Consider the following 14,684-nt stretch of genomic DNA (forward strand, 5'->3'; position numbering starts at 1 on the left):
TGGTCATGTGCATGTGTTCATGTATATGCGTGCACACGTGTGTGCAGGTGCGAGTGTGTGTATGTGTGTGTGCGTACATGTGTGTGAGGGTATGTGGAGGCCTGAGGCTGATGTCAGGAATCACTCACCTTTCCACTTTCATCTTATTCCTTAAGGAAGGGTTCCTCAATCAAATTCAAAGCTCACTTCATTTGGCTGACTCTGGGGATTCTAAGTCTCCACTTTCTAAGACTGGGATGGCAAACAAGCTGCCACAGCCACAGGGCGTTTACCATTTCCGTGAGTTCTGTGGATCTGCACAAATGCTTTAACCCGTGAGCCACCATTGGTATTGCCACTTATGTGCCATCAGATCCTGTGGAACTGGAGCTACAAACAGTTGTCGGCCGCCACGTGGGTCTTCTAGAAGGGCATCCAGTGTTCTTAACTGCTGAGCCATCTCTCCAGGCCCCATCGTTTAACCCCACAAGGGTTTCTCACGGGAAGCTCACCAAATCAGCCTAGCCACCAAGCTCTGGAGATCATCCTGTTCCTTCCAGCCTTGTATTATAAGTGTGCCACACTACGCCCAAGCTTTTATGTGCTGCTGGAGAGCCAAGTCAGGTCTTTGTTTTGTGACACTTTGCTGACTGAGCTATCTCCGAGCCCTCAAACTTTTTTTCTCTATTTTTTTTCTTTTCTTTTCTTTTCTTTCTTTCTTTCTTTCTTTTTTTTTTTTTTTTTTTTCTTTTTTTTGAGCAGCAGAGGTTTTTGTTGCTGCTGCTCATATGTTCTGCTTAATTGATAGATAGCAATTGTAAGTGTGGCGTTTCAGATCTGAGCACTGGCATATTGGGTGCCTCAGACGGAGACTATAGTAGTGTGTTGGGAGCATTCAAAGTCCCCTCTGTTTGCTGTTGTGAAACAGGCAATGGTTGCCAGCCACTGTTAACCTCCTGTGCTGTGGAACTATGGGAGGTTTTCCTGCCCATCTGAACCCATTAACCCTGAGCGGTAGACTTATTCCTTCAAATCACCTCAGGAGTGTCAGAAGCAGGAGTACAGCTAGGAACCTGGTAGCAGGCTGGGGGAATCCTCACGCCCAGGGGCCCCCCTTTACTTCCTCAGCTTGAGGTCCTTGAGGACCCCCTGGAAATCCCCCCTCTCTGCTCTGCCACAGCTGCGCACAGAAATGGAGGCAGGCGGGAGGCACAGCCAAAGCTAGAGGGTCAGCATTGGTCTTAGGGAGTCCAGCCGTCCTCTCTCTCTCTCTCTCTCTCTCTCTCTCTCTCTCTCTCTCTCTCTCTCACCTGTTGTGGTGTACCAGTGGAGGTCAGAAGACAATTTGCAGAATCAATTCTCTCCCTTCACTTTATAGGTACCAGGGATGGAACCAGGCCATCAGGCTTGGTGGCAAGTGCCTTTACCCACTGAGTCCTCTCATCAGCACCAGCCAGGCCTTCCCCACCCCACCCCCTTCCTTTTTTGTAAGAGTCAAAGATTAGAACGAAGGCCTCACAGCCAGAAGAGAGGGAGAACCAGGCCTGTATTAGGCTGAGGGCTGTGGTGGGAGTAATGACATTTGGGGGTGAAAATAGTAACACTTAGAAAACAGGGGACATCGAAAGAAAGTGTCTTGCTTCTGTCATGAGCTTGAAGTCCATAGGTCTTTGAGGCTGTAAAGGCTAGGCGTGGTGGGGATGTGAGGCAGAAAGGGAAGGGGCACAAGAAAGGGAGGACCAGAGAAGGGACTAAGTACTACCTTCTCCTCTGCCTCCTAATCTCATCTCTCACCTTGGCTCTCTTCAGTTGTGATGTTTTAAGGCACAGAGATAATACTGAAAGGCCACTTTGGTGTTAGGTCAGGTAGGGAGGGTGTGGAAAACAGGTGACCTGGACCTAGAGAGGAGAGGGACCCATTTGCAGCTCAGTGGGCGTGCCTGAGGACAAAGCACCCCATTCCACCTTGGGGGCTGCCCCCACCCAGACCCTGCAGCCTTCGTCCGCCCCGCCTCCCGCCACGCCCTCTCGCCCATCCACCTCGCCATTGGCTGCCCGGCCTGTGCCCGAGTCCCGGTGGAATAATTAACGAGGGATTAATGAGATTCCCAAAGTCAACAGAAAAATCGATGAGCCTTGGAGCCCGAGCGGCGGCTGCGCAGTCTCTCGGGGGGGCGGGGTGGGGGGGGGAGGAAAGGGCGTCGAGGCATCTGTCCCAGGGAGCTTGGGGCCTCACCTGGCCAGAGGATCCGCGCTGCAACCCAGGCGGGTAGGGACCGCGACGATGGCTTCGATGGCTTCGCAGACCTCAGGTAGGGCTCCCGTGCTCCAGCGCATGGGGACAGCTGACTGAATCTTCTTCAGAAACTCGTCCTCACACTCACTGCTCCAAAGTGGGGTTCGTGAGCCTGGGACTGCAAGGATTGGGGAGGGCAAAATGAGTGGGGCGACCCGAGGTTGTTTCCTCTGAATCGTGCACCCCCCAACTCTGGCTCTGCGCCCCATCCTCCTCTCCACCTCATCCCTCACCCCGGGTTCAAGGGTCCTTACAGCCCAAATAGGGCGCCCAGGCCTGAAAAAAGCCAGAAACCTGGATGTGTGGTTAGTTAAAAGAATATAACGTTAGGGCTGCCTAGGTCTCTCCCTCCTCCTGCTCGGAACAAAATCCCGAAGCTTCCCTGTTCGCGCTCCTCAGCCTCCCTTGGAGCTGGCCCTGCACTGCCCGCCCTGTGGTTCAGACGGTCCCTCTTCTTTCGTCGCCCGCCTCTGAATGCAACCCATAAACCAGTTTGGTGTCTAGGACTTCCCTGGGGCTGGCGTCATGCAGAGAGGCGTGCCAAGTGCGGTGGAGTTCTAGCACGTAGCTTTTTCTGGCCCCCTTGATGCCCACCCTAACACCTTGCCTACATTGAATGGTGGAGCACTGAACCACGAACGTGAGAACAGGAAAGCCATCAGAGTGTGAACCTTCCCAAGGGAGAGGACCTGGAACTTTCTTTTCCAGAATCTCCACACACTCCGCCTCCCTCCCACGGCCTGCAGCCTGAGTAAAAACTCCAACCCTTCAGTCCCCTCTGGGATCTTGATCTGTGGGGAAATTCACAAACATCTACCAGACATGGTTCTTCGTGTATTTTCATGCGACAAATCTCTAAGTTCTGACAAAACTCCTGAGGTAGTAATCATGTATCCATTCCTTCATTTATTCATTCAGTAACTTGTTAGGCTGGAGGTGGAGCTCAGTGGTACTGCGCCAGTGTGTCACATACAGGGCTCCTTCCGGGAGACGAGGGGGGCGGGGGGGGGGGGGGGGGGGAACGACACCAGCTGGATGGAGCGTGAGCTAGTGGGACTTGTTGAGCACCAGGCATCACTATCCCAAAGTTGTGCATTCATTTCACCGATGGATGAGGACACTGACTATAGAAACTAAGTAGCTTGGCCAAGATCACAGAGATGCTAAATGCCATCTGGGCTCTTGATCAGCAGGCTGTGGATAAGATGAGGTGGAGCCACCAGGGCTGTCAGAAAAGGAGCAGGGAGGTGTCCTGGGAGCCTTACCTTGCTCAACCAGGGGGAGGGAAGTGAAAGATAACCATCTGAAATACCTCTTCGGCTGTACCAGGATGGATAGGGTTAATGGGCAGGGTCTCTGCCCGAAACTCAGGTGCTGAAACTCCCCCACTCCCAACAGCCAGAGTCCAGGGTACACGCTGAGCTGGGAGGCTTTAGACAGGACCTCATCTCTGCCCAGGAGTAGTGCCAGATCTTGAGAGGACCAGCCCATAATAGTGCACATTCAGCAGAGGAGTGGCCCAGCAAAGTAGCCACATGTCTACTTGGGTGGAAGGAAAGCTTCCTTCTGAAGAGACTGGGTGAGGGTCGTTGGTGGGAGCGGAAGAGGGAGCCGAGAAACCACCCAGGAAACACGAAGTCTTCTGTCTGGCCTTGAATGGAGAGGAGCAGCCTGGGCTGTGGCCAGGGGCTGGACAGGGAGGAGGTAGAATTGGCCCAAGGATGACAACATGGACCAGCAAACAAGAGAGAGCTGTTTATAAAATCTTGAAAAGGGCCTCAAGTTTAGTTCTTCACTGTCCAACAGAGAAGAGAGGAAGGTATCAATTCTCAGTACTGCTCAGGGGGTGTGTGTGGGGGGGATAGGGTCCCAGAGAGACGGTGGTAAGGCTGGTGTGGTAAGGGTCTCCTAGTGGGGTCTTGAGCAGTGACTGTCAACCTCTGAGTCATTGCTCCTTTGGGGGTTGACTGACCCTTTTACAGGAGTCGCCTAAGATCATCATCAGGAAACACAGATATTTACATTACAGTTCATACAGTAGCACAATCACAGTTATAAAGTAGCAACGAAAATAATTTTATGGCTGGGGGTGGGGATCACCACAACATGAGGAACTGTATTAAAGGGTCACAGCATTAGGAATATTGAGAACCACTAATCTTGGGGGACAGACAGAGAGAGCAAAGCTTCATTGATGAAGATGCTGGGCAATGCAAATGAGCAAGGGATGCTGGGAGTGGCATGAAAGGACCCTCCTCGCTTAGCCTGGGTGAGTCCTCAAGAACCAGCTAGAGTCACCGAAGAGCAAGGGGGGTGGGAGCCATAGAGAAAGGATGGGGCCATGTGCAAAGACAGGGAGGCGAGCCGAATAGAGGCATTCTGGGAACTATAGCAGGGCACGGCAGCCCATGGGGAGAGCGCTGGGGCCTGAGGCAGTGCTGGGGAGGTAGGTGAAGGTGGCAGCAGCCACTGTTCCCTGAATTCTGTGTGGATGGGGCCCTCATTAGCACACATTGCCTTGTTCCGCTCAGAAAAGTCCCATAAGTCTCAGACTCTATACTGAGGGCAACTGGCTGTCTTTGCAGGGTTGTCAGTAGGGGCGCAGGCACCGTGAGCAGGAAAGCCAGTCCAAGAGAGAGCAGATAGGTTCCAGAGGAAGGCAGAGGTCAATCTAAGAAGCCAGGGAGGCACTGCGGCGCAGGTGTGTATAATCCCTGCACATGGGAGGGCAGAGGCAGGGAATTGAGAGTTCAAGGCCAGCTTGGGCTACAGAGCTAGTCTATAAAGGAAGCTAAAAAGAGAAACCAGGAGGGAGAGGGAAAGAATGGAATGAAAGGAGGAAGGCGGGCGGGCGGGCGGTGTGGGAGCTGGGATGGACAGCCTTGGGGTCTGGTGGGATGCAAAGATGGGGCTCAGCTCACGCCTAGGAGCTGTGAACCCAGAAACTCCCCAGGATTGTGAGCATTACAAAGCAGGAGGTGGGGGGGGAGGGGCTGGAGACATGGTGGTTAAGAGTGGCCACCTGCCCTTCCAAAGGTCCTGAGTTCAATTCCCAGCAACCACAGGGTGGCTCACAACCATCTGTTACGTGATCTGATGCCCTCTTCTGGTCTACAGGTGTACATGCAGGCAGAACACTGTATATATAATAATAAATAAATGAATATTAAAAAAAAAAAAAGCAGGAGGTGGGTCAGTATGCACTGACAGCCCTGAAGCAAGAATGCCTGGTGGCAGGGGCTCTGGGGGGAGCAGCTCTTGGACGCATGCAGAAGCGGTAGAGCCATGCGTTCTTTCCTGCAACTCAGTCCCACTGGGGAGGTGCAGTGCCCAAGGTGGCCCAAAGGGACAGCACTGCAACTATTGGGTGGCCCAAAGGCTAGGCTCGAGCAAGTGGCTGGCCTGAGAGAAAGCTGCAGATGATGGTGAGAGACATTCAGGAAAAAAGGAGAGTCAAGGCCGTGGCCTCTTGTTATTCAGTGCGTTCACAGGACAGGCAGGAGTAGAGTGGGGGAAACAGAAGTTGGTGCAGCTCAAGTCAAGTGCACAGCACTCATGCTGATCCTCGGCCAGCCTATACACATGGCAGGCACTGCAAATCAATCACAGGTTTTCTTCCAAACCTTTAATGAGTTTTTGTTTGTTTTTTTGGTTTGTTTTTCGAGACAGGGTCTCTCTGTGTAGCCTTGGCTCTCCTGGACTTGCTTTGTAGACCAGGCTGGCCTCGAACTCACAGAAATCCGCCTGCCTCTGCCTCCCGAGCGCAGGGATTAAAGGCGTGCGCCACCACGCCTGACCCTTTAATGAGTTTTAAGATGAATTTTATTTTTACTAATTGTTTTTAATTATTATTTAAGAAGAACGCTGAAGCTAGAAAGAACTCTCCCTCTTCCGGTCCCTTCATCCCTCCTCCGGAAGAAACTCTATTGTGAACCCAGTGGGTGTCATCTAGACCTTGTCAGCATCTATAGATAGATACTCCAGTGTAACCTTAATAGGGTATTATTCCAGACCACACCCCCAGAGTAGTATTCTTTCCCACCAAGCCCAGACTCAACCTCAGGATCCTACCCAAGACAACACTGGACGGTCACTATCAGGGAGACAGCCCCGTGTGCTCCTGATGTCACACACAGAGTTCCTCCATAAGTTGCCAGGTCCACACTGACTTTAGCTGATGGATGCTCCAGCTCTGAAAAATATCCAGTGACAGGAGAGAGAGAGGGGGGGGGAGGGGAGGGGAGGGGAGGGGGAGGGAGACAGAGACAGAGAGAGACAGAGACAGAGAGACCCTCACTGCCTGGACAAAAAAAAATCATCTCACTCCCACTTTAGGACATGGCATTAAGTTGAGAAGTGAGGTGGCCCAGTCATGATTGGGGAAGGAGAAATGGCCCCTCCATGTATTCAAAACAATCCTCTGTGCCCTTGAGCAGCAAGCAGGGCCTCTGTATGGCTCTTGGTCTGTCTCAACCTTAGGTTCCATCAGGTATTTGGGGCAGCTCCAGTGTCCCAACTAGAGAGGCTCCATAGTATGTTTCCATCACACAGTTGCTAGGATCTGGGCTGAGCTCCAACCCAGGGCCCTTTGCCAGACAAATCTATTTAATCTCTCTCCCTCTCCAGCCCCTGCTGAGGCTGCACCCATACCTTCCGCAGCATCAGAGACCACTGAAGCATCATCTACCTATGACCAAGCAGGCATGGAGACCAAGCACACAGGACGCCCAGGCCCCCCAGCGCAGAAGTCCTGGCTCGCACGGCATTTCTCGCTGCTGTTGCGGAGAGACCGACAGGCCCAGAAGGCGGGGCAGCTCTTCTCGGGGCTCCTGGCCCTCAACGTGGTATTTCTGGGTGGGGCCTTCATCTGTAGCATGATCTTCAACAATGTGGCTGTCACTCTGGGGGACGTGTGGATCCTGCTGGCCGCGCTGAAGGTCCTCTCACTGTTGTGGCTCCTCTACTATGCTGTGGGTACCACACGGAAGCCCCACGCAGTGCTGTACCGTGACCCTCACGCGGGCCCCATCTGGGTTAGGGGTGAGTGCTCGGTGCTGCGTGGGTGGAGAGGGCTGGGGGAAGGAGAAGGTATCCAAGGGCTGGTGTCTAGCCCCGCCTGCCCCTGCTCTCCCGGCCAGGCTCCCTGGTGCTCTTCGGCAGCTGTACCATCTTCCTGAACGTATTCCGCATGGGCTATGACGTGAGCCACATTCACTGCAAGTCAGAAGTGGAGCTCATCTTCCCAGTCATTGAGATTGTCTTTATGAGTGTCCAGGTGATCATTCTCTCACGCCCCCCCATACCTCCGGGGACACACGTACCACCCAACCTATACTAAAACCAGCCACATAGGCAATGTCTCCAGGCCCCAGGGTGTAGACACACGTCAGTCACAGCCCACCTCTGTGTATCCACACCCACACACATGCTCCTCTGCACACATACCTGTCTCTCAGATGTAGACATCTAGAAACCCATTTGCCTGTATGTGCCTGTGCATACTTAAGCCCAGCTCCCAGATATCCCTGCTTCTCCATGACTCTCTGTTGTGCTCTATTTACATCACCCTTAGTCTCCTCTGACTAGGTATCTCCCCCTCCTCAAGAAGTAGCAATCGAGTCCCTTTTCATAGCTGAGGGAACTACAGCATAGAGTTGTTTACCACTGGCCACACAGTAAAAGGAAATGGCAGAGCCAAGATTCCAACCAAGGCCTCCTTATGGGGTCTTCCACTGAAACACACACACACACATACACACACACACACACACACACACACACACACACACACACACTGGGTGGTCGTGACACATGCTTTTAATCCCAGCACTTGGAAGGCAGAGGCAGGTGGATCGCTGTGAATTCAAGGCCAGCCTGGTCTACAAAGCAAGTCTAGGACAGTCAAGGCTACACAGAGACACCCTGTCTCAAAAAACCAACCAACCAAACAAACAAACAAACAAAAAACACAGAGCTGTGATGTTTCCCCTATGTACCAGCACACCACTAGCCCCTGGGCTCAAGGCCCTGTCTCTTTCAGACTTGGGTGCTCTGGAGACATTGTAAGGACTGTGTCCAGGTGCAGACCAACTTCACCAGGTAAGATGTCTCTCTGGGAGGAGTCTCCTGGGCCTCTTTGTTTCCACACCTCACCCAGTTTCCCCAGACAGGAGGGGCCTGGAGCTGTGGGATAGTGTAAGGTGCAGCCCAAGTGACTCCTAAGGGCTCCTGGGATCTTACCACTACCTTCTGTCTACCTCTGAGACTGAGTGGTCACCCCAAGGGCAGTGGGTGGCGAAGATGGGGCCCTGGGAGCTATTCAGAGTATGAGCAGAGCGTGGCCCTTCCTCCAGGTGTGGCCTCATGCTGACTCTGGCCACAAACCTGCTGCTGTGGGTTTTGGCTGTGACCAACGACTCCATGCACCGTGAGATCGAGGCTGAGCTGGATGCCCTCATGGAAAAATTCGCAGGTACAAAGGGGACCAGAACTTCCCCCATCACATTTGTACACACACACATACACACACACACACACACACACACACACACACACACACTATGGAAGCATATATAGTTATAAAGTTGGGAGCACACTCAAGGCCTGGTCATTGTTAAACAGAAAAGTGTGGGCTGTGGAGATGGCTCTGTCTATAAAGTGATTACCACACAAGCAGAAACCTGAACTTGGTTCCTAGGATCCCACATTTTAAAAAGCTAGGCATAGCCAGACACAGTGGCACATACCTTTAATCCCAGTACTCAGGAGGCAGAGGCAGGTAGATCTCTGTGTGTTCAAGGGTAGCCTCATCTACATAGTGAGTTCCAAGTCAACTAGAGCTACACAGTGAGCTCTTGTCCTTAAAAAACATCCAGGACAGCCAAGGCTACACAGAGAAACCCTGTCTCAATAGATAGATACATACATAGATAGATAGATCAAGGATGGCCTGATCAGTCAATTTCTAGGACCCACTAGCCAGCCAGCCTAATTGACAATGCTAGACTGATAAAAGACTGTCAAGAGGAGGAGGGAGGAAGAAGAAGGAAGAGGAGGAGGAGAAGAAGAGATACTTCCTAAAGAATAACACCCTCTTGGGTGTCTTCTGGTGTCTACTTGCATGTATACACACACACACACACACACACACACACACACACACACACACACACACTTCATGCATCAATGGTTCCCTTCATGTTCCAATCCCTGCAGCCATGGTGCTGTCAACAAGCCAGCCACTAATTCTACTTGAGTTGGTCACTGACAAGTCCTTCAGGCATGCTCCAACCCATGATATTTGTATTTTACCTGTAAGAGACTAAAAAGCCTTTGGGGCTGAAAGGAATGCTGTCCTAATGCAATCTTAATATCTAAACATGCCAGGAGGAAGAGGAGACTTGTGGGTAGAAAACTCCCTAGATTATCCCATCTGGCCAATCCTGAACCTGTATAGTCCACCTTTTGAAGCAACATCCCATAAACCCATATGAGGAGCTTGCAGTCTGTGGGATTCAGCCACACCTATGTGCCTGCCCCACCCACAGGTGGCATCATGACCTGCATGCACCAGCTCCCAGGCATCGACACACCCAGCACATGAATCATGGCATGTCTGTATGTTGAGGCCGTCTTTCACATTCTGTTTGTACTTTGCACACACACACACAAAAAAAAAAGTGCAAAGGAGGAACATTGGTCAAATGACATCATAGATGTGTGTGTGTGTGTGTGTGTGTGTGTGTCATGTCTGTGGCCAGGGGTTGGGACAAAGCCTCATCCATGCTAGGGAAGCACTCTACCACCGAGCCACACCCACAGCTTCAATTAATTATTATTGTGTAATTCCTAGGGCTCAATGGACAGTCAGTTTAGCTAAAACAGTCAACTCCAGGTTCAATGAGAGACCCTGCCTCAAAACATGAGGTGGAGAAGCAATTAAAGAAGACGAATCAACATCAAACCTGTGTGCACACACATGCACACACACACAGCCCACATATACAATATAGTTGATTACGGTTTTTGAGACAGGGTTTTATGTAGCCAAGGCTGATCCCCAATTCCTGATCTTCTGCCTCAGTTTCCCAAGTGTTGGTATTACACACGTCAGGTGCGATTCCAAGTTTGTTGTTTTGGCAGTATAGGGGTTCAAACTCAGGGCCATATGTTAGGCAAGTGCTCTACCTCAGAGCCACATTCCTAACCCTTGGCTTTCTGAGACAGAGTTTAGCTATGCAGCCTAGCCTGGCTTTGCAATCCTTCTATGCTTGTCTTGCAAGCCCTGGGATTGTAAGTGTGTGTCACCATGCTTGGCATTTTGGTAAAGAGTCTAATTTTTTTTCTTTTTCTTTCTTTTTTTTTTTGTGGTAATTTATTTTATTCTTAGTGATAAGGTTTTGTGTGTGGCTATGTGTGTATGAGAAGAATCTGTGCACATGCGTGTGGTGGGTGTCTGCAGAGGCAGGAGAGCATCGGATCCGTTGGTTATTGGAGTTACAGGTGTTTGCGAGCATCTGGTGTGAGTGCTGGGAACTGAAGCTGGGTCTCCTGCAGCAGCAGCCCACTAAGCATTTCTCCAGCTTCCCGTTAAGGTTCTTTTTTTTTTTTTTTTTTAATGTGCATTGATGTTTTGCCTGCATGTATGTTGGTGTGAGGGTGTTAGATTTTGAAGCTACAGACAGTTATGAACTGCCATGTGGGTGCTGGGAATTGAAGCCCCATCCTTTTGAAGAGCAGTCCGTGCTCTTAACCACTGAGCCATCTCTCCAGCCCCGTTAAGGTTCTTTTATTTTCTAATTAACAACCTTGAGGGTTTTCATTTGCTTCCCACAGGTGGCATTTGGCTCCTTCCCTGTCCCCTGCTTTTCCTAGTACTGGATGCATAGCCCAGAGTTTGACTTGGATTTAGCTCAATCCCTCCAGCACCCATGTGCCCCAGTGTGTGACACCATGCACTCCACTCACCCAGAGGGGCTGACTTCTAATTAGCCCAGTAGGTGCTGCATTCGGGTGTGGCAGCCCGATTTCATATTGCAAATGATGGGTTTGCTCTGCCAGCCAAGCAGCACGTGGAGGCAAAGCTTGGCATCAGCAACAGCATGTCTGAGGTGCTTTACGAAAGTCTGGCACCCAAAGCCTTGAATCCCTTCGTGAAAACAGAAATCCTTTCGTGATTTCCAATCTTCTGTACTCCAGCCTCAGATGTTTCCACATCTGTAAAATGCACATCTGGCTGGGTCCCATCCAAATCCAGCACGCTCCAGGAGGTGGGTGAGATCGGTGCCACTAGGTTTTCTTCAGTACAGGACCTGCCTGAAAAGCTGCCCTTCCCCGCCCTGTCCCCCTCTCAGGTAACGGGACCAACACTTGCATGTGCCTCAATGCCACGGTGTGCGAGGTCTTCCGGAAAGGCTACCTGATGCTCTATCCCTTCAGCACCGAGTACTGCCTCATCTGCTGCGCCGTGCTGTTCGTCATGTGGAAGAACGTGGGCCGCCGCCTGGCAGCCCACTCAGGTGCCCATCCCAACAAACCACCCTTCCGCCTACACGGGGCCATCTTCGGGCCCCTGCTGGGCCTTTTGGCACTGGTGGCTGGCGTGTGCGTCTTTGTGCTCTTCCAGATCGAGGCGAGTGGCCCCGACATAGCCCGCCAGTACTTCACCCTCTACTATGCGTTCTACGTGGCCGCCCTGCCCGCCATGAGCCTGGCGTGCCTGGCAGGCACAGCCATCCATGGGCTGGAGGAACGAGAACTAGACACGCTCAAGAACCCCACGCGCAGCCTGGATGTGGTGCTGCTGATGGGCGCCGCGCTGGGCCAGATGGGCATCGCCTACTTCTCCATCGTGGCCATCGTGGCCACACAGCCACACGAGCTGCTCAACCAGCTCATCCTGGCCTATTCACTGCTGCTTATCCTGCAGCACATCACCCAGAATCTCTTCATCATCGAGGGCCTGCACCGCCGCCCCCTCTGGGAGCCCGTGGTGCTCTCCGGTGTGACGGAGAAACAGGATGCTGAGCTGCCCCGCAGAGGCTCCCTGCGGGAGCTGGGCCAGGACCTACGGAGAGCCTCAAGGGCCTACATCCACTCCTACAGTCACCTCAACTGGAAACGAAGGATGCTCAAGGAGATCTCGCTCTTCCTCATCCTCTGCAATATCACGGTGAGTGGCTGGGCAGAAAACTCGCGGGGCGTGGGTGTGGTGTGTGGACCCAGAGCCCCTCACTCAGAAAGTCACTCGTCCCTTTCCCAATGAGCCTGATGTTGCTTTGAGAGCCAGGGGTGTCTCCAGCAGCTCCCTGCAAGCTGCCTGGCACAAATTAACGCGCTCAGCACCTAGCAAAATGCACTTTAAATGTGTGAGATTCTGACTTCGACAAGTGTAAGATCTAGATGGGGGAGATGCCATGGGATCCATCAGAAAATGACCACCGAACTCATCATCCGTTGAATTTGGCCAAAAGAGCAGCCCAGAACTACTTGTGTTGGATAAGGTTGGCATTGATCCCGCAGGTTCTAGTGGCTGCTAAGTCACAGACTCAAAGGCCAGTGCACTATCTCCACATCGCCTTTAATCATCATGGTCCCTCCAAAGGACAGGCAATGTTACTATGCGTCCCCCTCATACAAACTTAGGCTTATGTTGTCTGATCAGTCCCAGCTCTCATAGCTTGTAAGCGGCAGGGAGGGGACAACTCCGGGGTTGTCTAAAAAGCACTGGCCTCTAAAAAGCACTGAAAACTGCAGATGTGGAACAACAGCTGGTCCATGCAGAGAAGAAATGATAAATTGACTTTAAACTGTGTCAGGAGTTCAGAAACGGAAGTGTGGGTCCCAAGAGCCAAGGCAGGTTTCTGGGAGGTGGATAAGGCTGATCTGGGCTTTGGAAAATGGGACGCAGGTGGCTGTAAGTAGCAGAAACAGCCTGAGCTCGGGGCTTAGGGCACAAACAGTTGAGCTTGGCAGCATAGATTGCTGGCTGGGAGGTCCTACCAGTAGCCATGCATAGAAGCAGCCCTCTTGGGGCTCAGGCTGGCCTTGGGTAAGCCGAGGTAGCCAGGGCCCTCTGTGTCATGGGGTGAGAAAGACCCAGGGCAGGTAGACCTTGCTCTGAAAGTCCCAGGATGATAATGTGGGGACAGCGCTGCAGCAAGCACTGGGTCTGGGCAAGCCCTTCCCTCACCCAGCAGCCTCCTCTCTCCCCAGCTGTGGATGATGCCCGCGTTCGGCATACACCCCGAGTTTGAGAATGGGCTGGAAAAGGACTTCTATGGCTACAGGACCTGGTTCACCATTGTCAACTTCGGCCTGCCTCTGGGGGTCTTCTACCGCATGCACTCTGTTGGGGGACTGGTGGAGGTCTACCTGGGGGCCTGAGTGCTGAAGGAACCCCGAAAGTGCCAAGGCAGAAAAGGAAGCTTGGGGTATCTGGGCAGACACATCAAGAGGTGCAGAAACCTGCCTGGGGAATCCCAAATTGGCATCTCATCAACCTGACCGAGAGGAGAGGCTATGCCTGGACCAGCTCAAAGGGCAGAGCTTGGAAAAAGAGCCTGAGCACAAGCCTGCCTCTTCACAGTAGTCCACACAGTTGAGGATGCACCCCGGGGGCAAAAGCTACTGTCTGTGAGGGTCAGTATGAAGTCATGGAAGTCTGGGGGCTGGAAGAGGCTGATTTCTCCGGTGGGAGGGGCATCCAGGAGGCTCAGAATTCCTACTGGGAGCTCAGAACCTAGCACTTGCTTGGCAGGCACCCCTGCCCCGCCCCCATCTCCTAATGAGCTCATCAATTAGCTGCCAGGCAGGGCCCAACAGCTCTTTCCTGCTTCCATAAACCCTGTTTGTTTGATCGATTCCATTTCGGCCTTTGTGGCATTTGTTCCTGGGGACAGAACTGCCACTGCAGGTGTGGTAGGAAAGATGGTGCTCGCAAGCAGGACAGTCCCGTTCCTCAGCCAGGAGTGGTCTACACCACATCCTCCCTGTCTGATCCATGGGCAAGCAGGAAGAGATGGGTCTGGGCTTGCACAGCCCTGACCTCCACCCTTTGTCTCTTGAAATGGAGCCTCGGGACATTTTTGCAACTGGTTCACTATGGGTGGTCACTATGGCCTCTTCCTACCCAGTCCCCAGGCCTGTCTGGTCCTCTGAGCCACTGGGTGGGGCAGGAAGGTGAGCAAGCCGGCCACACCAGCACTCCATCCATCTCTCTGAGCCCAGAACAAATATGTCCAGGGCGAGGCCCCAAGAGTGTGGCCCTGGTCCTGCAGCCACGGCTCTGCCCTTTCCTGGAATCCCCCTGCTCCCATGATGCTCCACTGTCAAGCCCAGAGATGATGACCTAAGCCGCCTCAGCACTCTGTGTGGCTACCTGAGACCATCCAAAGAGCTTAGTCAGGCC

The 14,684-nt window shown here is 52.6% G+C and overlaps 1 protein-coding gene across 1 annotated transcript; it reads left to right on the forward strand.

Annotated features, from left to right (window-relative positions):
* Nucleotides 1-1,900: 1,900 nt before the first annotated feature.
* Nucleotides 1,901-14,141, forward strand: OTOP3 (otopetrin 3). Its single transcript, XM_084750806.1, has 7 exons — nucleotides 1,901-2,291; nucleotides 6,902-7,315; nucleotides 7,414-7,550; nucleotides 8,316-8,374; nucleotides 8,629-8,747; nucleotides 11,629-12,446; nucleotides 13,490-14,141. Exons 1-7 carry the CDS (start codon nucleotides 2,264-2,266, stop codon nucleotides 13,658-13,660), a joined length of 1,746 nt encoding a protein of 581 aa, XP_084606932.1. The 5' UTR covers nucleotides 1,901-2,263; the 3' UTR covers nucleotides 13,661-14,141.
* The last annotated feature ends 543 nt before the right edge of the window (nucleotides 14,142-14,684 follow it).

The sequence above is a fragment of the Acomys minous genome, assembly GCF_964271855.1.
Source record: "Acomys minous genome assembly, chromosome: 12".
In the NCBI taxonomy this organism is placed as follows: domain Eukaryota; kingdom Metazoa; phylum Chordata; class Mammalia; order Rodentia; family Muridae; genus Acomys; species Acomys minous.

Bases quoted from the DNA above. Each gene is read 5' to 3' on its own strand.
- OTOP3 (XM_084750806.1), top strand. From the start codon at position 2,264: ATGGCTTCGATGGCTTCGCAGACCTCAG. The intron at 7,316-7,413 runs GTGAGTGCTCGG...TCTCCCGGCCAG, and splicing joins GGGCCCCATCTGGGTTAGGG to GCTCCCTGGTGCTCTTCGGC. The intron at 8,748-11,628 runs GTACAAAGGGGA...TCCCCCTCTCAG, and splicing joins CCTCATGGAAAAATTCGCAG to GTAACGGGACCAACACTTGC.